General features: G+C 35.1%; 1 protein-coding gene across 11 annotated transcripts in view; it reads left to right on the top strand.

The window, feature by feature from the left end:
* Positions 1-23,171, top strand: part of LOC145249487 (phospholipid-transporting ATPase ID-like) — a 516,252-nt gene that overhangs the window by 428,699 nt on the left and 64,382 nt on the right. For all 11 annotated transcript variants that reach the window (XM_080111088.1, XM_080111082.1, XM_080111081.1 and 8 more), the window contains 5 exons: positions 1,050-1,184; positions 2,852-2,922; positions 6,289-6,371; positions 15,411-15,658; positions 19,669-19,904. In XM_080111088.1, the coding sequence (XP_079967214.1) occupies positions 1,050-1,184; positions 2,852-2,922; positions 6,289-6,371; positions 15,411-15,658; positions 19,669-19,904 (773 nt within the window). The remainder of the gene's footprint in view (positions 1-1,049; positions 1,185-2,851; positions 2,923-6,288; positions 6,372-15,410; positions 15,659-19,668; positions 19,905-23,171) is intronic.

The raw sequence follows: 23,171 nt of genomic DNA on the forward strand, positions 1-23,171 counted from the left end.
CATGCCAGCAGGTAAAACGAACTTTAAACCGAATATGATAAGATTATTAAAATATTTTTAGGAAAATTACTGAATTTTCCACAAACGTTTATATGCAATTTACGAGGCGCCTTAAATAAGTTTCCAGACTTTTTTCGTATGGGCACTTTTATTGATAGACACACATGAAACTCTAGTCCCCTTTGAAGTAATCTCCTCTGGCTGCAATGCACTCCTTGTACCATTCCAACAACTTCTGGAAGGCCTAATGGAAGTCATCTTGTGTTAGCGTATCGGTGACCCTCGTCACAGCCTTTTTCATCTCAATTGTCTCATAACGACAGCCTCCAAGGTTTTCCTTGAGCTTAGGGAATAACCAAAAGTCATGGGGAGCAAGGTCTGGATTATAGGGAGGGTGAGGAACTGTCTTGATGCTCATCGTGGTCATGACAACGTCTTTCTTTCTGATTTTCGGATTTTTTTAGGACTAACTTTATACAAATCTTCTGCATCTTCAGTTCCTTGCGAATAATTGTGTGTACAGTTCCCACACTGACATCAAACTGTGCACTTATTGTCTGTATAGACACCCGACGATCCTTATCTGTGAAATTCTTTATTTGGCCAATCAAATTTGGTGCTCTGACTTCTTTACTCCTTTTACACCTCTCATCATCCCTCACAGACTCCCTACCTCCCTTGAATCTCTTATGCCATGCAAAAACTGATGCTTGATTTATGCCAGATGGTTCAAAAGCAGTCTTAAGCATTCCATACATCTCTGTGACATTTTTATCCACGTTTAACACAGAATTTTATTGCATATCGCTCTTCTAAAGTGTCCTCACATCCAGATTCCAAACAATGCAAATCCAATTTAAGTGTTAAATTTTAATACTTTTTAAAAAATTTTTTTTCATGTGTGTGTTTGTATATTTTTTATGTGTGTTTGTATTTTTTATGTGTGTTTGTATTTTTTTTTTTTATGTGTTTGCATTTTTTTTTAATTTTTTTTTTTGTGTTTTTGTATTTTGTGAATAAAAAATGTCTTCTCTTTCTCACTCTGAAAGCAACGTCATCGGAGCGACAACCAAGTGAATAATCGCATCTCGTACGTGCTTCGGAATGGTAAACTGGTCGAGGAGAAATGGCACAAGGTTGTTGTTGGGGATATCATTCGCATGGAGAACAACCAGTTTGTTGCAGTAAGTTCACTTTTTTTATGTCTAGTATTGCAGTTTGTTTTGTTTTTTTTGGAGGGGAGGTGCTTTTTTAAATTTGAACGTTGTTGAGCATCCTTTCAAATGAATGGGATGATTATTTTTGGCATTCATTTCTACGATATCTTTCTAGTTGGAATTCTTCCAAGAAAAGACATTGGGTACCTAAGGAGATGACCACACGTAAATTGCCAAAATTTAGATTCTGTGAACCTAATATAAGGTTGCAGGCAAGTGGAGTGTGTATCTTTTTGAGACAGTCACACACACAGGCAGACACATGCATATATATTCAGAATTAAATATATCAAATTGACCTGCATTAAGCATCACATTAAATTCCAAAAAAAAATGAAATAAAAAAGAATGGAAAGAAACTGAAATATGTGCTTGTCAGCATTCTATTTTTCTAAACAGTTCACTTCTTGTCAGTAAAAAAAATACCTGAGCTGATAACCATAAGCCCAGCTTGTCACAATCTTTAAAATGTTTTTTCAAACCTATTTATTCTTTACATAAAGAAACTGTTATGTGAACAATTCACCACACATGCACAGTTGTGAAACAGTTAACAGATGAAAATCCGATGAACCCCCCCCCCCCATATCAATTTTTTTCAATTTTTATTCTTTAGCATCCTTTTTTTTTTTTCTGGATGAACACCAATTAAAACGTTTTCCAAATGTCTGAATACCCTATATACCAGATTTGAAGTCTGTAGATCAAAACATCTTTGAGTATATAGGTTGAGAATTGTCCTCTCTGACATGCATTCTCACTTTTATAGATATAGTTTTTTTTTTAATTTTTCTATTTATTTATTTATTCATTTTTATCTTTTATATGTTTTTTATATGTATTTTATATGTATTTTTATTTACTCATCTTTATCTAAATACATCTACCTCCCACCATCCCCCACAAACAAACAACTTCCCAGTTTCTTCTCATTCTGCATTTGGCCATGATGCGCGTTTACGTAATGACTTATAATCAACAGCAAAAGTTTAACATCGGTTTTACATGCTGACATGTGTTGTACAACTTAAAGAAATTGATTTCCAAACTAAACTATCTCTGGCCAGGTCTTAATTTATTCCCATTCCCTCAACTCCATTTGTATCATTTTTTTTTTTTGTGCCTTACTTGAACTGACTCTGCTACTTAAACTGTTGTACATCTACTAACCCAAAAATTCTCATCTACTCTTTCACTTTGACCATATCATGGAAGTTTACTCTTCTGCAAACATCACTCTATATTCGTATTGTTTTAATTTTCCTCTGAGGTCATCAGATCTAAGCCTGTCCTTAAGATTCACAGTATGCATCCATTGTATCATTCTCACATGATTTCTCTTCATGCAACGCATATCATCAATTCTCACTGACGTTGGAAAACATCAAAATCCAAGGATTTTACTGCAATTTTGTCAACTTTGAATTTTTGTGATCAAATACAGTGTTTTATGTTGGTTCTTGAGTCGAATAAATTGTAATGAAATTATGAATTAGGTTTTTTTATGCTTCATTTGACTAAGAATGATGTATGTCTGAATTGAAGTGTTTATCAAGGGAGATTACTCCTACCACAAACCCAACATGCCTGTTGTATTAATTGTTTAAATAAATAGAACATTATTTTCATTTCAGGCTGATCTCTACCTTCTTTCGACAAGTGAACCTAACAGTCTGTGTTACATTGAAACTGCTGAGTTAGATGGGTATGTATTTAACATCTTTGATGGACGTTTTTTTTATCTCTCACACAAAAAGTTGCTCTTTGCTTGATGTCACCTTAACTGAATATTATGACATAAGATCGTCGGTCATGCGTTTTTTGTTTGTTTGTTTTTAGTCAAATCCTGAATCTTTCAATTTCTTCCTGACCTTTTCTATCTTCCTGTTGATGCCGAGGAAGTTTGAAATCTCCTTATTTGCTTTTCTGGCATAGATTCCAAGGAGAACTCTTGTAATAGATTGAAGTCTGATTTTTATTGCTACAAATTCTGTGATTGTCAAATGTTTACTAATTTTAAAAATGTTTATTCTCAAGCTAAAATGTGCAAACTTGCTTATTTGTGAAACTAACCTACTCGATAGCTAATCATAGAGCCTGAACCTGTTTCAGTAATACCTATCTCTGCATTTCTCTCTCTCTCTCTCTCTCTCTCTCTCTCTCTCTCTCTCTCTCTCTCTCTCTCTTTCCTCATATCATTACTTCCACATAATAGATGTACTGAGATTAAAGCTGCCTTCAGGACTGCCAGCAACCACTGTAAAATAGTAATAAAGAACATGAGAGTTGTATGCTCAGTCCGTCAAGTCCAAAGTAGCTGAGTAGTGGCTTGGTTCCCACCAGTTTTGGCAAATAACAAACAGGGTTCTGAACAGAAGCTCTATCCCAACCATCATCAATGGACCTGAGGTAATTTCGTCAGCATTGGACAAGAACTTTGCAGCTAATTCTACCCTATGCAATCAAGGCTGCCAACTCTCCATATTTCCTCCTGTATCTGAAAACACATTATGTGACATACAAATATCTGTGCATGATGTTGCCAAGCTAATCAAGTCTTGATTCCAGTAAAGCAACTGACTCTAATGGCATTCCAATTATAGTGCTGAAGAAGCTTCAACCAAAACTAGCACCCATACTTACAAAGCTGTTTAAGCATTGTCTTAAGGAAAATTGCTTCCCAACACCCTGGAAAACCTCATCAGTGTGCCCCATATTTAAAAGTTCAGGTGATCAGTCATCTCTCTTTCAGTACAGACCAATGTATCCTGTGCATCATGCGTAAGTTCAGCAACTTACGCATGATGCACAGGATACACTGAAATCCATATTAAATAGAGAAGTAGTCAACCATCTCAGGAAAAATAATCTCCTCAGTGACATGCAATATGGTTTCCGTTCTGCTAGATCTACAGCATGTGTGCTAACAGTTATATCTTGTAGCAAATCTCTTGATGGAGGCTTCCTTTCTAGGGCAATTGTTCTTAACATATCAAAGGCTTTTGATAGGGTGTGGCATAAAGGTTTACTCCTAAGAGCTCCAGCTATGGTATAGTTGGAAATGTCTTCACAGTTATTAAATCATTTCTCTCTGATAGGTTCATAAGAGGAGTGGTTGATTGGCAGAAATCAGAAGCTCTCAATATTAATGCTGGAGTCCCTCAACCTAGGCCCAACTCTCTTCCTTATTTACATCAATTATCTTCCAAATCACATCCTAAGATCATTCATAAACATTAGTGCTGACGACACTACCATCTATAGCAACACTTCAAAGACCGTAAATGACCAAGTTCTCTCTGATTCTCTCTCCTTTGATCTTGAGCATGTGGTGCAATGGGGAAAGAGGTTAATTTAAATCTAAAATTCTATCTTTCCGTCATCAATGGTTTTACTCCTGATCTGAAATGGAACACATACATCAAATCTGTTGCCAAGGTCACTGGAAAAATGGTGGGATTATTCTACCGCTCCAGTAGATATCTCACTGCTGATGCAATTCTCTACCTGTATAAGAGCCAAGTATGTCCAAGGATGGAGTACTGTTGCCACATCTAGGCAAGAACTCCTAGAAACAGCTTATCCTACCTTGACAGAGTTCAAAATGGACTTTGTAACCTAGTGGGGGATACTCTTTTCTCTTCCCTGCAACGTCTTTCCCACAGAAGAGACATTGCGAGCCTGTCTCTGCTTTATCATTATTTTCATGGCAAGTGCTCGTCTGAGCTCTAATCTATGGTTCCCCCTCACCAAACTTTCACAAGAAACACTTGTCTAGCTGAAAACACTATCAATAATTTCCCTCACTCTTTATCTGTGCCTAAACCTAAATGTAGATTCCATGAAAACGGCTTCTTTCTTAGAAATGCACACCTGTGGAACTCTCTTCCAGTGGCCTGTTTTTCAGCTGACTACAATATGATCATCTTCAAGTCCAACGTGAACAAATTCTTGATGAGCTGTCCCCTTAAATAATCCAATTTACTAAATTTCCACTACTAACGATTATTACACTATTGTCCCATCGACTACTTTACACTCATTAATCCTTATTCTCGAATATTCTCCAGGCCTTGATAAGTGGTGACTCCTTTACAAATGAATAAAATTTATTTCTCCTTAAAACCTGATTGTATCATTTTTGATGTCTGCGACAAAAAGGGACCTAGTAATTCACTCCCGTTCATTTGTTTGCACTTTTCTTCATAACCCCGCTTTGGATTTAAATTTTTTTTGCATAAACCTACTCGCTAGCTAATTATAGTCTAAAAAAAAAACAGCATGCCAGTCCATCTAAATTATAATTGGGTGCATCTTGTTGTTCTTGATATAAGAATCCCATGCTGCTCAAATGCATAATCAGTAGCAGCAGTTGTCGTACATTTCATGTCTTAATTTGTCATATAATGAATTTTGCATAGAAAGTGTTATCGCAAGATACCGTGAATAATGAACCAAGTCTAAAAAATATACAATTAAAAATAAAATGAATGCTTACTTCAATTAAAGGCGCACATATGAAAGTGGTACTTCCCTCTGTAATTTTTTCATTTTCATCTTTTTTCCTTTTTTTTTTTTCACCGGATTATTATCGAATGGTAACTAATCTAATAGATTATCAAAAATCATACAAAAAAATTCAATATTTACATTTTTTAGGGGTTAGGGGTGCTGTGTTTCTAACAATGTTCTAGTAAATCGATCCTTTAAGACTGTCATTACACATCTATATCATTTCTCCTCATGCAACGCATGTCCTCAACTTTGATCAGATTTCATTTATAAGCATCATCACACTGTGCGCACATGCTAATAGATTTTATTCTTTGGTTGACAATGATAACGCTCTGCTGGTTAGTAATAACAAATCATCATAGCAAGGATAACATGAATAAGGGTATTAAATTTTATAAATAATTGTATGTTTACATACGTCAGATAGACCTCAGACAAAAATTTGTAGTAAATGTAAATTCCACCTCTCCCATTTGTTGAACTCTCAAAGCTTGTTAACAAAATATGTCTTCAGTAATACGTTTAATAATCAACTTATTTTCTCTCCGTATTTCAGAGAAACAAATTTAAAAGTAAGGCAATCGGTTATTGAAACTGCTGAGATGGGTGATGATTTGGAACAGATGTCCAAATTTAATGGTAAGTTTGACTGTTAATGCTAAAAGTTTAATGGTAAGTTTGACTGTTAATGCTAAAAGTTTAATGGTAAGTTTGACTGTTAATGCTAAAAGTTTAATGGTAAGTTTGACTGTTAATGCTAAAAGTTTAATGGTAAGTTTGACTGTTAATGCTAAAAGTTTAATGGTAAGTTTGACTGTTAATGCTAAAAGTTTAATGGTAAGTTTGACTGTTAATGCTAAAAGTTTAATGGTAAGTTTGACTGTTAATGCTAAAAGTTTAATGGTAAGTTTGACTGTTAATGCTAAAAGTTTAATGGTAAGTTTGACTGTTAATGCTAAAAGTTTAATGGTAAGTTTGACTGTTAATGCTAAAAGTTTAATGGTAAGTTTGACTGTTAATGCTAAAAGTTTAATGGTAAGTTTGACTGTTAATGCTAAAAGTTTAATGGTAAGTTTGACTGTTAGTTTTTACTGTAAGCTTGACTTGTAGCTTTAGCGTTAAAACTGACTGTTAGCTTTGATAATAAATTTGATTGTTAGCTGGAGCGTTAGGATTGACTGTTATCTGGAGCGTTAGGATTGACTGTTATCTGGAGCATTAGGATTGACTGTTATCTGGAGCGTTAGGATTGACTGTTAGCTGGAGCGTTAGGATTGACTGTTAGCTGGAGCGTTAGGATTGACTGTTAGCTGGAGCGTTAGGATTGACTGTTAGCTGGAGCGTTAGGATTGACTGTTAGCTGGAGCGTTAGGATTGACTGTTAGCTGGAGCGTTAGGATTGACTGTTAGCTGGAGCGTTAGGATTGACTGTTAGCTGGAGCGTTAGGATTGACTGTTAGCTGGAGCGTTAGGATTGATTGTTAACTTGAATGTTTAATAGGTAAATAAGCCTCAGCAGTGTTAAGTATAAGTCCATAAGGGAAACTTTTTGATCCTTAGGAGGTGAGTCATGAGAATTAGTTTTTGAAATGTTATCTACATCTGTATATATTGTTCAAGAAACCAAGCCAATCTTTATAGTGAACAATAAAATCACCACATACTTGTATATGAGCACTAAGGTCCCAAGAGCCGAATGCCTCTACCGTATCAGGGACATATTCAAGCTTGGTACAGTGTTTGGCCAAAGAGGAATGTTAGATGAAATATAACTAACATTGTGTTGTAAGATGTGAGATGAAATATAACTAACGTTGTGCTGTAAGATGTTAGATGAAATATAACTAACGTTGTGTTGTAAGATGTTAGATGAAATATAACTAACGTTGCACTGTAAGATGTTGGATGAAATATAACTAACGTTGTGTTGTAAGATGTTAGATGAAATATAACTAACGTTGTGTTGTAAGATGTTAGATGAAATATAACTAACGTTGTGTTGTAAGATGTTAGATGAAATATAACTAACGTTGTGTTGTAAGATGTTAGATGAAATATAACTAACGTTGTGTTGTAAGATGTTAGATGAAATATAACTAACGTTGTATTGTAAGGTGTTAGATGAAATATAACTAACGTTGTGTTTTAAGGTGTTAGATGAAATATAACTAACGTTGTGTTGTAAGATGTTAGATGAAATATAACTAACGTTGTGTTGTAAGGTTAACCTACAACACATGTATTCATCATTTGTCAATTGCGTTTCTCCTACTTTTCGCAAATTGAAATTTAGGATTGTTTCTTTTCCATTTTACATTTTTAGGCATCCTCATTAGCCTATTCATCTCCATCACAAATAACTGCTGAAGTGCTCATTGAAAAATATTTTCTTGATATTTTTATTATCTTATGCGAGATGACTCCCCTCTCCTAAAAAAACTTGTCATCCATGGAATTATCGATAAAATTCACAGTCCTTTCTGCAATCTAACAATATCTTGCATAAATAAATTTTAGTATAGGCATGACTTGTCCACCAAGTTTCATCCTTGAATGTCCAACAGTTTTTATTTTATTGCTGTTCACTGATATGGGGGACACTTTGATGACCGTCTCGTTAGGTGTGATCCTTCATGGACTTTCAGACTCGCCAGACTTAAACCCCCACCACAATTTTTATATTCAAGCAATCCCCAAATTATTTCCCAACCAAACAAGACCATCCTAGCCAAAATGGGTTGTATCCAGTTGTATACTTGAAAATCATACTTTCACATTTGGAGCATATCATTGCAATAAAACAAAAAAACTGTTGGATATTCAGGGATGACACTTGGAGGACAAGTTAGACATAGACTGAAACTTATTTGTACCAAATAAGGTTGACTTTATGAAAGGCTTGTGTATTTAATTAACGATTCCATCGGTGGCATTCAGGAGGGGGGGGGTCAACTTGTACAATATTTGCATTTATTATCGCAAACACAACTTCGCCAAGTCATTCATTTGTACAAGTCATTTATTGTGGCCTCATCAAAATAAATGATGAAAAATAGTCTGGCCCACAGGTTGGAAAACCCACATTAATTTCAGGTAATTTCAGAATTTTTTGTCATCAGCTGCTTGCATCCTTGAATTCTTCACACTGGCATTGAAATGTTCGTTTTTCTTCCTCTGTATTCCTAAAATCAAACGATACTTTTATAAACAGTTTCTTTCTAAGAACTTCTGATCTGTGGGACATAATATCCTGCAGCTGCCTCTCTGCTAACTAAAGCAGTTTTTCCAATCTTCTCATAGTATTGTTGATCATCCAGATGACAATTTCATTAACCCTTATCCTTGAGTGTCTTGTAGCCTTGGTAATTAGTGATGGATCTCTACTATTATATAATATTATACATGTGTCTGAGTTCACTCCCTATGGACTCGAAAATGGCTGGGTCGATTTTTATAGAAATTTCACACGATGGTACTTTATGTGGCTTTATGCTCTTAGATAGGTTTTGTATTGGAATGTCTTTGATAAGTATCGATAATCAAAATAATCCGATGAAAGAAGGAACAGGTGATTTTAACCAAAGTTTACATCTTACCCAGTCTAACATCACAAGTGCATTTGAGAAGTTTTATTACTCCACAAGCCGAAAGGCCCAACATATAAAATCAACTAGGTTCTTTGATACGACAGGGGCGCGTTCGAAATGAAGGTTTCTGTTTAAAGCACAACTGCACCATGATACTTGACTTTTTCACTTTAAACTTAAATTCAAGCCATTACTGCTGCACAAGCAGTAATGCCAAGCATATAAAATCAACAGAAGGTTCTTTAATATGACAAGGGCACATTCAAAATAAATGTTTGTGTTTAGAGCACAATTGAAGCATAATACTTGACTTTTGCATTTTAAACTTTAGTTCAAGCCATTATATATAAAAAAATTTTTATGAAATCAACAGTAAGTTCTCTACAGTGCAATGTAAACTGCAACATATTGTGAACTTAGTCACTGTGAGAGGCATGTAAAGCTTTCTCCAGGTGCATCGCGATGGGTCCCCAATTAGAGCAAGCAATCAATTGATTTGATTGAAAAATGGGCTATTTCATCGATTTCAATGACAATAAAAATATGGGAGTGTGAAACATTCATTGATCATCATTCCATCCCGGGCAACGTGAGGTCACCCTGCTAGTTAAATGATTGATAAGCTGTCTATTTAATGCTGAACACAAATTTGGTATATTACTTATACAGGGTGACCCAAAAAAAACTGGCCCCAACTCTGATTAAGCCCTGTTTTTTAGTGTTTTATCCGAACAAAATTTAACACAGTGTATTCTTTGTCCCAGCTTCCAATGGGGTCTTGGTGTACTCAGTCATTGATTCTGCCATGTCCTGTAAAATAAGGGCAATCGGTGAATAAATAATGGAGATGTCACGTTTTTTTTTGGGGGGGGGTCACCCTGTAGTTTGAGGGGGGGGGTAGGTGATCACGTGTTCATACCTTTCTCCAAAGTATTAGTATGCACTGTAAATGATCCAATAGAATTTGCACTAGGCGTAACGATTCAATCGTCTGTAGCTATTTACCTTATATTATTTACGTGTACTCCCACATATGCTCATGGCGACGTTCTTTTTCATAAAAAAGTGACAGTGAGGTAATTAACCAAGAGACGCAGTGACACCATTTTCTCCCCCCCCCCATCCACTACCTGTTAGTTTTTGTTTTCTTATTACACCCTTCTATCCTTTTTTTAATTTTGCAATTGATTCGAATCTACCGGCAGGAGTATAGTCCACATTTGAAAACAAGAACTAAATAGGTAGGTGCTTGTGTTACGTTAATTAATCGGACTATTATTCTCATCTTTGGTGTTATTAGCACAACGTTTCAGTCGCTGCAACCTGTGACCTTTGTGGGGGTCGTCAGGCCTTTTTAGGAACTAACTTTCTCCACAAATAAATAAAAATAAAAAGAAGACTTACATGCAAAACAAACGGAGGTTTATTCACAGAAACCGACCATTAACAAATAAAATATAATTCTCTTTATAATGAGTTCAGAAGTCCTTTTTAAGTGTTCGTATAAAAAAAAGGAGAATGTCTTTTTTTTGTTGAACTGTTCATATGTTAAAACCTGTTAAGAGAGGCAATAGGTAATGTTCGCCTGTGAAATTGTATGAAGCGCGTGGAGCGGTGAAAATGGAAGAGTGATAGTAACACGCGTGGAACGTCCGAATGAGAGTGCAGTTGAGAGAGAGATTTGATGTTTGTGTGTGCTTAAATACTATTTGGACTGGCTCCCAGCGACCTTAAGAAGAAAAGTTTAGAAAAATGTCCTTGGAGAAATCCCATTGGACGGAAACATCACGTGGGGTGCTCTGTACTACGTCCGCTCGTTTTGAGTTGATTTAATATATAAGGCCACGCCGGAATTTGCGTGGGAGTTATTTTTTATTTTTCACGCGCCATCATAATCATACTGCGCGCTTAAATTGTATTTATTTTTATTACAATTTTTAATCCAAATCTTAACCATGTCAACTGGCACACCTTCTTCGGTTGTTGAAAACATGCTTCTTTTTCTCTGCTAAGGAAGAGAGGGTTAGCTCTGCATTACAAGAATTTGAACCGTGGGTTTGAGGGTGGGCCTCTAGATCATAAAAGAAGTTCAATCTTCAGAGGGTCACTAAGATATTTTTTAAATTTAAAACTCAATTTTTTGGGGCATATCTATACTAATTGTTAATATTAATGAAAAAATGTAGGATCGATACCCATGCGTATTTTTGTTTTTAGTAGAGAAAAAAAAGCACGTTTTCAACACCCGAAGAAGGTCGCAGGTTGTAGCATCCGAAATGTTGTGCTAATAACACCCAAGATGAGAATAATAGTCCGATTAATTAACATAACACAAGCATTCGCATCTCATCTCAAAAATTCAGAATTGCATTAAGTAGGTCAAATCAGTAAATATGGGAGACTTATTGCTAAATATTAAATATATATATATATATATATATATATATATATATATATATATATATATATATCTGGGATGGTGTAAGAGCTTTGATAATTTCGGAGGTGAACTCCTTTTCTCAAAAAGAATGCAAATGTGCAGCCATAAAATGGAGCAAAGAATTTAAGATGGCTGCCCATCTGAAGACATTAGGCTCGCAGAGAAATGACAGGAAGGCAACAAAAAGATATTCTTGCAATGACGGCTCATCTAAAAATGTGAAACTAAAGCATTTCATTTTTAAATTTTTCTTTTCTTTTTTCTTTTGGAAATCACTCTGGACAAGGCATGAAGCCACTTGATGATAGGCGTTTAAAAAAAAAAATAGTACTTCAAGATCAAAATTTTGCCAACGGTAAGTGTTAGATGGAATAGATAGATAGAAAACAGCTAGATGGAATAGATAGATAGAAGACAGCAATTCTTCCCCCTTTGTCAGAAACATTGTTTCTGGAATGTGAGGACTAAAGGACAAAATAAGGGAAGCAAGAGTTACGCGACTGATGAAAAATCCACTTTCTACTCTCATCAGTCCTTGATATGACCTTAAATTATATCCAGTTGTGAGGCCCAAGCTTGCGGGCTTTGGGGAGTGTGGAGCCACCCTTTAATTGCCATTGCTTCCAGGGCCACTCTTACCTGGAGTGGTAGTACCTGTTAGGGTCCCAACTATGGGTTAAATAGAAACTGACTTGAAAATAACAAATATTCTATTAAAAATTTTTCTTCAAAATCTTTGGATTCGGCATTAAATAACCTGAAAAGGGTTGATATGCCGTAAAACAAAAACAACCAAACAATAACCAATCTACTCTCATCATTATTTATTATAATTTATCCCTTATGATGGTTTCTCTTTTGTGACATTAGATAAAGTATTTGTCGCTTGTTTTGGTCTGGATGATTCACACGCAGAAAGGATTTTAAAAAAACGATGAGTTAAATGGAAAAGGGTTTAAACAAGAATAAGAATTGTCTCGTCTTTCTGATGCTGGAACCCAAACCAAATCCTTTTTTTTTTTTTTTTTTTTTTTTTTTCAAAAGCCAGAGCTCTTATACATTTAGAGAGAAGATGAAATGTTAGGGAGAAGGGGATGACTCCAGCCTTGTTCTGACCTTATTAGATCGTGGACTTTTTTTAACCCATTGATCAGAAATTTTAGGGCCAAATGGCTCGAAAATGTCAAAGTTCTTTGACTTTGTCACATGTTTGCATCCCTGTTTTCCAACTCCAAGTGGATGACGTCATCCCTTTTCTAATGTTATCCAGTGTGCACAGAGAAAACAAACATACAAGACAACAAACAAGCTCCTCACAGTTTATTACTGTTGCTAGCAAATCAGGCTGTTTGAAGATATTGGCTTCCTGACCTAAAATGCACCAATCATTGATGTTATTACTTTCAAAACTCAATCATGTTCTGCAATTCCCCCCAAAAAAAATATTCTCTACAAAAACAACCAAACCAAACACCATGAATAAATATTTAAAGATATGAAGAATTTAAAGCATAAAACCCTTTTTCTTAAATTACTGGAATCGGCATTAAATAACCCGGAAAGGATTTATATGCCATAAGACAAAACAACCAAACCAAACACCATGAATAAATATTTCAAGATATAAAAAATTCGGAGCATAAAACCTTTTTCCAAAATTACTGGATTCAGCATTAAATAATCGGAAAAGGGTTGATATGTCATAAAATAAAACCAACCAACCCAAGAGTTTATTAGTATATTGATAGAAATTATGAAATATTCTAGAACGCAAGTGTTGCATTATCTCTGAAGGAGAGGTATAATGTATTGTATGTCATCTATAATATAAATCTCGCCTGTCTGTGGAAATGTATGTATGTATGTATGTATGTATGTCTGCCTAAAACTTTCGACAGAGGCAACGGATTTTTATGAGATTGATATCGTTTTGCAGTGCGACCCTTCAGACGCCAAATATCGAAAAATTGATTAAAAACATTAATCCCTTCACCCTCAACTGGGCATTTTTTTACAGGGAGGGGTCGCTTTTTCACTAATATTTTCGAAAGTCATCCCCTCTTTTCGATTGACTAGCCTTAATTTAAACTTCCAGTTTGGTGATAGGCTCAACAGCAAAGGCATCACGTTTTTTTTTTTTTCTCACATTCTTTTCCTCCTTAACGGTATGGGTTTGAGCCTGCCTACTACCACTTTTTTTTTTTTTTTTTTGCTCAACACACAACTCCAAACACCCGGGCAACGCTGGGCACTCAGGCTAAGTGATCAAATAAAATTTTATCAAATGCAAATCAGCCAATCAGCCTAATTAAATTGTACCTGATGTCACTCACGTACAACTACAGCGTTATTCCGTTATTGAGACACTTCACCCATGATCGTTTCACTCTAGAATTAAAGTTGCTACAAGGAAGATAAGAATATGCTCAGTGTGGAGAAGAACCATTTATTAGGTTGTTAGCGACGGGTGGAGTTGCAGGTGTGACTTATCGGTCCACAAATTCTGGGAGCCTTTGTTTATAATCGATGCTCAAGTCATTTCTTCTTCCATCCTGCTGTTTTCAAGACTTTCCAACCGAACTCGCTATTTCTGCCAATCACTCTTGCTGATGTAAAATGTTTAGTCTTGAAAATATAGTTTGCTATTTTCTTCAGATCTTGCAAATCTGATAAAATATTGCCAAAATTTTTTCTATTCTCCATTGCAACTTGTATTGATTTTCTTGTTTATAGTGTTTTATAAATAGGTAAAGTTGTCAAATATGTTTGGGTTTTTTTTGTGAGTAAAATCAATTCTCTCTATCACTACAAACACTGTATCATACCTGAGGCTATTTTCTATCTCTACAAATCTACTATCAGACGATGTATGTTGTCCTATTTGGGCTGTTAAATCTTGGCCTCATTTATTGATAAAGTGAAGAAACGTAACATTTTCTTTTTTTGCAACCTCTGTCTCACAGGCGTCTATAAAAACTATTGTTTGATTTATTCTTTTTCTTTAGTCCGGCTCTCTGTTTGGATACCTCATTGTAATGCAGCTTCTTTTCCAGAAGCTTGTAGAAGTCTCTTCTTGCTGTCTGTTTTCTTCCTACCTATAGCCATAATCTTGAAAAGACTAAGGTTAATAAGCATCTCCTGTTTTCGCGATAATCATCTTTCGTTATTCTTCATTCCTTACATCTAGTGGCTTTACATCTCGTCTGAAGTGATTTCCATAAAACAAATGAAATGTGGTTGGTGTGTCCCAGAGAGCATCTTTGGAGTTTCCTTGGCATGACAAGATTATGACAAATGCTTCATTCCTGCTCCGACTTTTACAATGCTTTTTAGATTAGTGGTATTCTCTTTGTAGGTCAATGGTATTCTCTTTGTAGGTCAGTGGTCCTCTCTTTGTAGGTCAATGGTATTCTCTTTGTAAGTCAGTTATATTCTCTAGTAATGCAGCAATATCATCTGCAAAGTCTATGACCTTCGACCCACATTACATCGTAGTCTTTGGTTGCCTTTTTGCGTACTCAATCAATGGCTATGGCAAAAAGTAATAACAAGTGCGAAAGTCCTTGGTGGATTCATGATCCGCTATATTTTAAAATGGTAAAACCTAAATTTAAAACCTAATTTAATTTTCCTTTTTTTTTTCTCCTTCAGCTGAATTTGTGTGCGAACCCCCAAACAACCGGCTCAATAGGTTTGAGGGCACCATGAAGTGGAAAGATGAGACCTTCTCCATTGATAACGACAAACTGCTGCTGAGGGGCTGTATTTTACGAAACACTAAATGGTGCTACGGGCTCGTCATCTTTGCTGGCCGTGACACCAAACTTATGATGAACAGTGGGCGGTCCGTTTTTAAACATACACACATCGACCGTCTCATGAACACACTTATTCTTGGGGTAAGATATGACTTTTCATTACTTATGCAGAATATGGTTCCTTTTGTTTATTAAATTGTTGGGTGAACGTACAGAATAATTAATCAAGCTTCCCTCCAAAAAAAACGTTCACATATTAACCTTTTTATCAAATCTCATTTACAATCAGTTCACATTTTAAAATGTTAGCATCTGTGCGATAGGATAGAAACTAAGTAGCCGAATATACTTAAGGATGACCCAAAGGCTCCCTTCTCATTAGCTGCTGCACTGAAATGTAGGTGAAAGCACCACTCCATTCCCAGGATTACTCCACTTGCTCTTGATCCTCCTTTTGTAACAGTTGCAGATGCATGTGCAGCAGTATCTCACATATACAAATGAGCAAGCTGATGCGTGAGGTGACGTCACAGCAGAGGAAGAGACAAAAAAAGCAGAGACAAAAGAAGGAACCACGTGGGTGACTAGAGAACTTGGAAGCACAAGTCAATGCGAGAGGAAATTTTGAAACAAGATGCAATTCGAACTTTAAACAAAAAAAAATTGGTTGGATGACGGTGTGCATGGGGTGAGTGCTACAGACATAGCAGCAGAAAGAAAAGCAGACTTTTTTTTTTTAATCAGTATAGCAGTGATTGGAATGGAGCAGACATGGGAGGGGAAAAAGTATATGTTCAACACGGTAGAGTTTTATTAACCACATGGTGAACTAAGAGACTTTTAAAATAAGATGAAATGAGTTGTTTGGAAAGTACCATTAATAAAAACGTTTTATTTCAATATTATGACATCACAATATATCCTGAGTCTGTGAAATCTTTTAATTTCATAATGGAATGGTGTAAATAAGAGAAAAAAGAGACTGTAAAGAGGGGGGGGCTTGGGAAGAGAGATTATTTACATCATTCTATTACAAAGTCGAAGAATTTCACAAATTCAGAATACTTTGAATCACTCTTATCTCTGTCTCTGCCTCTTTCTCTAAAGTAAAAATGTGGAGTATGTCACATGACATTCAAATCCACCAAATCGAGGCATATCTTATGAATGTTCATAAAATCAGTTTTTAATCAATTCTGAAAAGAATCTATGATCATTTACGAGAATAAAAATATTCTTTTTATTACTTGTTTGGATTGGACTATTCTCATCTTGAGTGTTATTTGTGCAATGTTTCAATCGGTTTGGCCTTTGACCATCCGTAGGCATGTTGGTTGTTATCCGGGAATGGAAAGGAGAAAAGTTACTGACCTCGTAGATATTTTTATATTCTTGGAGTTAGTCTCTGTTTTGTGGCTGTAGTTTCGTGTGTGTGGAAAAAAATTGGTTGAGAAAGGGGATGCAACTCTAGACTGACTCCAAGAATACAAAAATATTTACTGAGCCTGTAACTTTTATCCATCTTTTCCAAGACAACAATCAATATGCCTGACGATGGTCGATGGGTACACCGACCGAAACGTTGCGCAAATAACACTCAAGATGAGAACAATAGTCCGATCAATACAAGTAATAAAAATAAACAATCAGGCCTCATCTAAAAAATTCAGAACTTTAAATTTAATTTCTACAAATATAACGTTTGACCTTCTTCAGTTGTATCTTATCAAACTCTAGAATTGATACAAAATTTTTTAATTCACAGGAGTAGAGTGTTCTTATTCTATCAGCCATAACCTGGTAGAATTTAAGTAATTTTATTCATAGTATTGCTTGTAGTGATGATTGCATCTTCAATATCCAGAAGACCATCACTTGGAACTTGCTGCCACCTTTATCTGTTATGTTGCATGTCCATAATAAAACAAATTAATTGAGATTTCTATCCAGTCATTGCTGATGGAATGAGAACAATCTACCTCTATAGATTAACTAGATCAGTTTCAAATTCTGTGTAGATTCCCAAGTTCGATCAGATGTACCTGAAATAGTTCAGAGGTTAAATTGGCTGAAACATAAGAATAGCATCCAAGATGAAAGTTAAAATAATGCCATCCTCATCAGTTTAATCCTCATTGTACATGCTGGCATGTGTTGGACAGCTTTAAGAAACTGACGTCCAAATGAACCTATCTCTGTTCAGGTCTTTATTTATCCATCTTTATGTCATGTCCATTCTTATCAATTTCTCCTATGTTTTCCTTGACCTTCCCCTATGAACTGAACCTGCTACCTTAACTGTTCTACATTAAAAATACCACCATTTTACCTGTCTCATATTATAACCTGTGCCTCCCAATCATAGGAGTCCTACCCATTCACATAAACAAACCAACCATCAATCAGGTTCAATTTGAGGGAGAGGGTATGCTTAAGTCCTTTTAAATGATTTTAATCGACTTTTTCAATAAATTCACTAAACATAATTTTTTAATTCATCATGCACCTGAAGACAACTCATGAGAGTTGAAAACATTTGATACTATTTATTTTTACACTTAAACAGAGCGCGTTGCATTGTGGTTTGTGGTGGGATATATCCGTGTATATATTGGTACTAAATAACATACAGTGTATATATTTGAATTGTGGTGTTTTTGAATGTGTATATGTGGCACTTTTAATGTTTCTTATCATAAATGGACCATATGTATGTAACGTTGTACATTGTATAACAGACTGTTGTCCTTAGATCCTTTTATGGCCCATGATTCATCTCATCTAGTGGTGTTGATGCGTGTGTATCATCATAATTACATATAATGACATAACAACATAGCTGTTCTGCTATTGTTTCTTATGGAAGTTTTTCAGCTATGTTGGGGAGCTGGATTCTGTTTAAACAAAAACGCTTAAAAACAGACGCAAGACATGTTATGTTTTTATATAGATATATTTTATTCACTCCCAGATATTTGTCATAGCAGAAATGTAGTGACATGATTTTGGCTTGAGAGGGGGGGGTCTTCTAGTTCTCCATTCTGAGACTTCTTCCCTCTCATGGAAGACCAATTTCTAGCCCATCTGTCTTTTTTGATGTCTCGAATCCAACTGCCAATGATGCTTGCACAAACCGGAACATATGACATGTGACACATAAACTTCTGGTCACCTCTTCTGGTGAAAACTTGACCGGTCACCAAGTTTGACAAGATTTGACATGTTGTCAAAACATGACTTCAATCTCTTGTCCACACAACTCTAGCTAGATAAGTAATTATATAGACAAATAGATAGGTAGATATATAGATTGATAGATACACAGATAACTCACTGCCTCTGCTCGGCCACTCTATAACAAATGAAATATGCATAAGAGAAAAAATGTTGCCCAAATATACTATTAGCCAAAGTGTACCATTTTTTGTTCTCTTCTTGGTGACATCCTCAACTTTAGCCATTCCTGGGTTCTGGGTAGTCACTTGATAACTGCTAGCAGAAAAGTTGCCGCCATGATGAAGCCCGCCGACGTCAAAGGGTCTCATTCCATCCGATTACCACTCACCCCATGTTGTTGTACATCTATCAATCCAAAACCTCTCATCCATTCTTTCAACATGGCCATACCATAAAAGTATCCACTTCTACACACATCTCTCCATACTGTCAAGATTTTAATCTTCCTCTGAGGTCATCAGATCTAAGCCTGCCTATGACGCACATTACACATCCATCATATCATCATCATATCATGTCTTTCCATGCAACGCATATCCTCAACCCTCACTGGTCAGGTTTCACTTTCATGTCATCAAATTATCCTGTTCTGAACACATCTTTTTATAATTTCTAGACTAATCTTCCTCTGAGGTCACCAGATCTAAGCTCACCTTTAACTCACATTACATATTCATCGTATCATTCTCATATGATTGTCTCCATGCAACACATGTCCTCAACCCTCACTGGTCAAGTTTCACTTCCATAACATCATCACACTACATACACATGCCTGACTAATTATCAATTGTCATCTTAAAAATTGCAAAAAGAAATATCACATAATGGTGCAGTGCTAAACTCGTTACTTTCAGTTGTCAATTTGATAAAATTATGATTCTTGGAGAAATTCTTTCTCTTTTATTTTCCAGATTGTTGTCTTCCTTCTTTGCATGTGTCTTATTTGTACCATTGCTTGTGGCGTCTGGGAAAGTGTGACTGGTTACCGGTTCCAGAAATTCTTTCCTTGGGAACATTTCATTCCTGGAAGTTTCATTGGGGATAGAGAAGGGTCCAAGGCGGCCGGAGCCACTGTCACTGCCTTACTTGTGTTTCTCTCATACATCATCATTCTAAACACAGTCGTACCTATTTCGTTGTATGTCAGGTAAGACATTTGTACATCTGTTATTTTTTTTTATGTAATACATGTCATGGGGGTGAAAGGGAGTGCTGATGCAATTCTCTATCTGTATAAAAGTCAGGTATGTCCAAGGATGGAATACTGTTGCCACATCTGGGCAGGAGCTGGTAGAAAGGACTTGTCCTGCCTTGATAGAGTTCAAAATAGACTTCGTAGCCTCGTAGATGTCCTTTTCTCTTTCCTGCAACCTCTATCTCACAGAAGAGTTGTTGCGAGTTTGTCTCTGCTTTATCGTAATTTTCATGGAAAGTGTTCAACTGAGCTTTAGTCTATGGTCCCCTCTCGCCAAACTTTCACAAGAAACACTCGTCTAGCTGAAAACACTATCAATAATTCCCCCCACCCACCCACTCTTTATCTGTGCCTAAACCTAAACATAGATTCCATGAACAAAGCTTCTTTCTTAGAACTGCACACCTGTGGAATTGTCTTCCATTTTCCTGCTTTCTGGCTGACTACAATATGGTTGTCCTCAAGTCAAACGTAAACAAGTTCTTGATGAGCCGTTCCATATAAGTTAACAAATTTACCGAATTGATTACTATATTGTCCTATTTCTAACCCTTATCCTCGAGTGACCTCTTGGCCTTGATAATGTAGTGATGCCTGTGTAAAAAAAAGAAAAAAAAAAATCTTGTGCCAGATTAGTTCAAATGAAAACAAAAATGAGATTGGCCCCGAGTATGACCTCAAAAGACATTCAATGGTAAGGCCTCATTTGGGGTTGTGGGGAATATGAAGTTGTCTTTTAGTTATCATTCGTCCTAGGGCTACTTTGACCTGAGGTGATAATACCTGTTACAGCATCTGGTGATACCAGATCAGGCTATCTGAAGATACTGACTTTCTTTTTCTTTTTTTTTTTTTTCACCCGAAACAAGGCACAGTGCCACTTTGAAGTAGAGGGCTACTATCGGGGACATAAGTTGCAGGGGTTTCATGACTTAAAATGCATTAAACATTGATATTATTTCCTTCGCAAAACTCAGTCATGTTCACCAAAGCTAAAAATAAAAACAATTTTCTTCTACAAAACAATCAAACCAAACATCATAATTAAATATTTGGAGTATAAAGAACTTGAAGCATAGAAACTTTTCCAAAATTACTGGGTTCAGCATTAAATAACCAAAAAAGGGTTAGGGTTAAGCAAAAACAACCAAGAAAATAAGATTGATCTTTAAAATGGATTTATGGTCAAGTGATACAGTCATTTGAAGAAAATTAGATTGATCTTTAAAATGGATTTATGGTCAAGTGATACAGTCAGTTGAAGAAAATTAGATTGATCTTTAAAATGGATTTATGGTCAAGTGATACAGTCATTTGAAGAAAATTAGATTGATCTTTAAAATGGATTTATGGTCAAGTGATACAGTCATTTGAAGAAAATTAGATTGATCTTTAAAATGGATTTATGGTCAAGTGATACAGTCATTTGAAGAAAATTAGATTGATCTTTAAAATGGATTTATGGTCAAGTGATACAGTCAGTTGAAGAAAATTAGATTGATCTTTAAAATGGATTTATGGTCAAGTGATACAGTCAGTTGAAGAAAATTAGATTGATCTTTAAAATGGATTTATGGTCAAGTGATACAGTCAGTTGAAGAAAATTAGATCTTTAAAATGGATTTATGGTCAAATGATATAGTCAGTTAAAGAAAATTAGATTGATCTTTAAAATGGATTTATGGTCAAGTGATACAGTCAGTTGAAGAAAATTAGATTGATCTTTAAAATGGATTTATGGTCAAGTGATACAGTCAGTTGAAGAAAATTAGATCTTTAAAATGGATTTATGGTCAAATGATATAGTCAGTTAAAGAAAATTAGATTGATCTTTAAAATGGATTTATGGTCAAGTGATACAGTCAGTTGAAGAAAATTAGATTGATCTTTAAAATGGATTTATGGTCAAGTGATACAGTCATTTGAAGAAAATTAGATTGATCTTTAAAATGGATTTATGGTCAAGTGATACAGTCATTTGAAGAAAATTAGATTGATCTTTAAAATGGATTTATGGTCAAGTGATACAGTCATTTGAAGAAAATTAGATTGATCTTTAAAATGGATTTATGGTCAAGTGATACAGTCAGTTGAAGAAAATTAGATTGATCTTTAAAATGGATTTATGGTCAAGTGATACAGTCAGTTGAAGAAAATTAGATTGATCTTTAAAATGGATTTATGGTCAAGTGATACAGTCAGTTGAAGAAAATTAGATTGATCTTTAAAATGGATTTATGGTCAAGTGATACAGTCAGTTGAAGAAAATTAGATTGATCTTTAAAATGGATTTATGGTCAAGTGATACAGTCAGTTGAAGAAAATTAGATCTTTAAAATGGATTTATGGTCAAATGATATAGTCAGTTAAAGAAAATTAGATTGATCTTTAAAATGGATTTATGGTCAAGTGATACAGTCAGTTGAAGAAAATTAGATTGATCTTTAAAATGGATTTATGGTCAAATGATACAGTCATTTGAAGAAAATTAGAATGATCTTTAAAATGGATTTATGGTCAAGTGATACAGTCAGTTGAAGAAAATTAGATTGATCTTTAAAATGGATTTATGGTCAAGTGATACAGTCATTTGAAGAAAATTAGATTGATCTTTAAAATGGATTTATGGTCAAGTGATACAGTCAGTTGAAGAAAATTAGATCTTTAAAATGGATTTATGGTCAAATGATATAGTCAGTTAAAGAAAATTAGATTGATCTTTAAAATGGATTTATGGTCAAGTGATACAGTCAGTTGAAGAAAATTAGATTGATCTTTAAAATGGATTTATGGTCAAGTGATACAGTCATTTGAAGAAAATTAGAATGATCTTTAAAATGGATTTATGGTCAAGTGATACAGTCAGTTGAAGAAAATTAGATTGATCTTTAAAATGGATTTATGGTCAAGTGATACAGTCATTTGAAGAAAATTAGATTGATCTTTAAAATGGATTTATGGTCAAGTGATACAGTCATTTGAAGAAAATTAGATTGATCTTTAAAATGGATTTATGGTCAAGTGATACAGTCATTTGAAGAAAATTAGATTGATCTTTAAAATGGATTTATGGTCAAGTGATACAGTCATTTGAAGAAAATTAGATTGATCTTTAAAATGGATTTATGGTCAAGTGATACAGTCAGTTGAAGAAAATTAGATTTATCTTTAAAATGGATTTATGGTCAAATGATACAGTCAGTTGAAGAAAATTAGATT

The sequence above is a fragment of the Euprymna scolopes genome, chromosome 28, assembly GCF_053919585.1.
Source record: "Euprymna scolopes isolate OS-2025 chromosome 28, ASM5391958v1, whole genome shotgun sequence".
Taxonomy (NCBI): Eukaryota; Metazoa; Mollusca; class Cephalopoda; order Sepiida; family Sepiolidae; genus Euprymna; species Euprymna scolopes.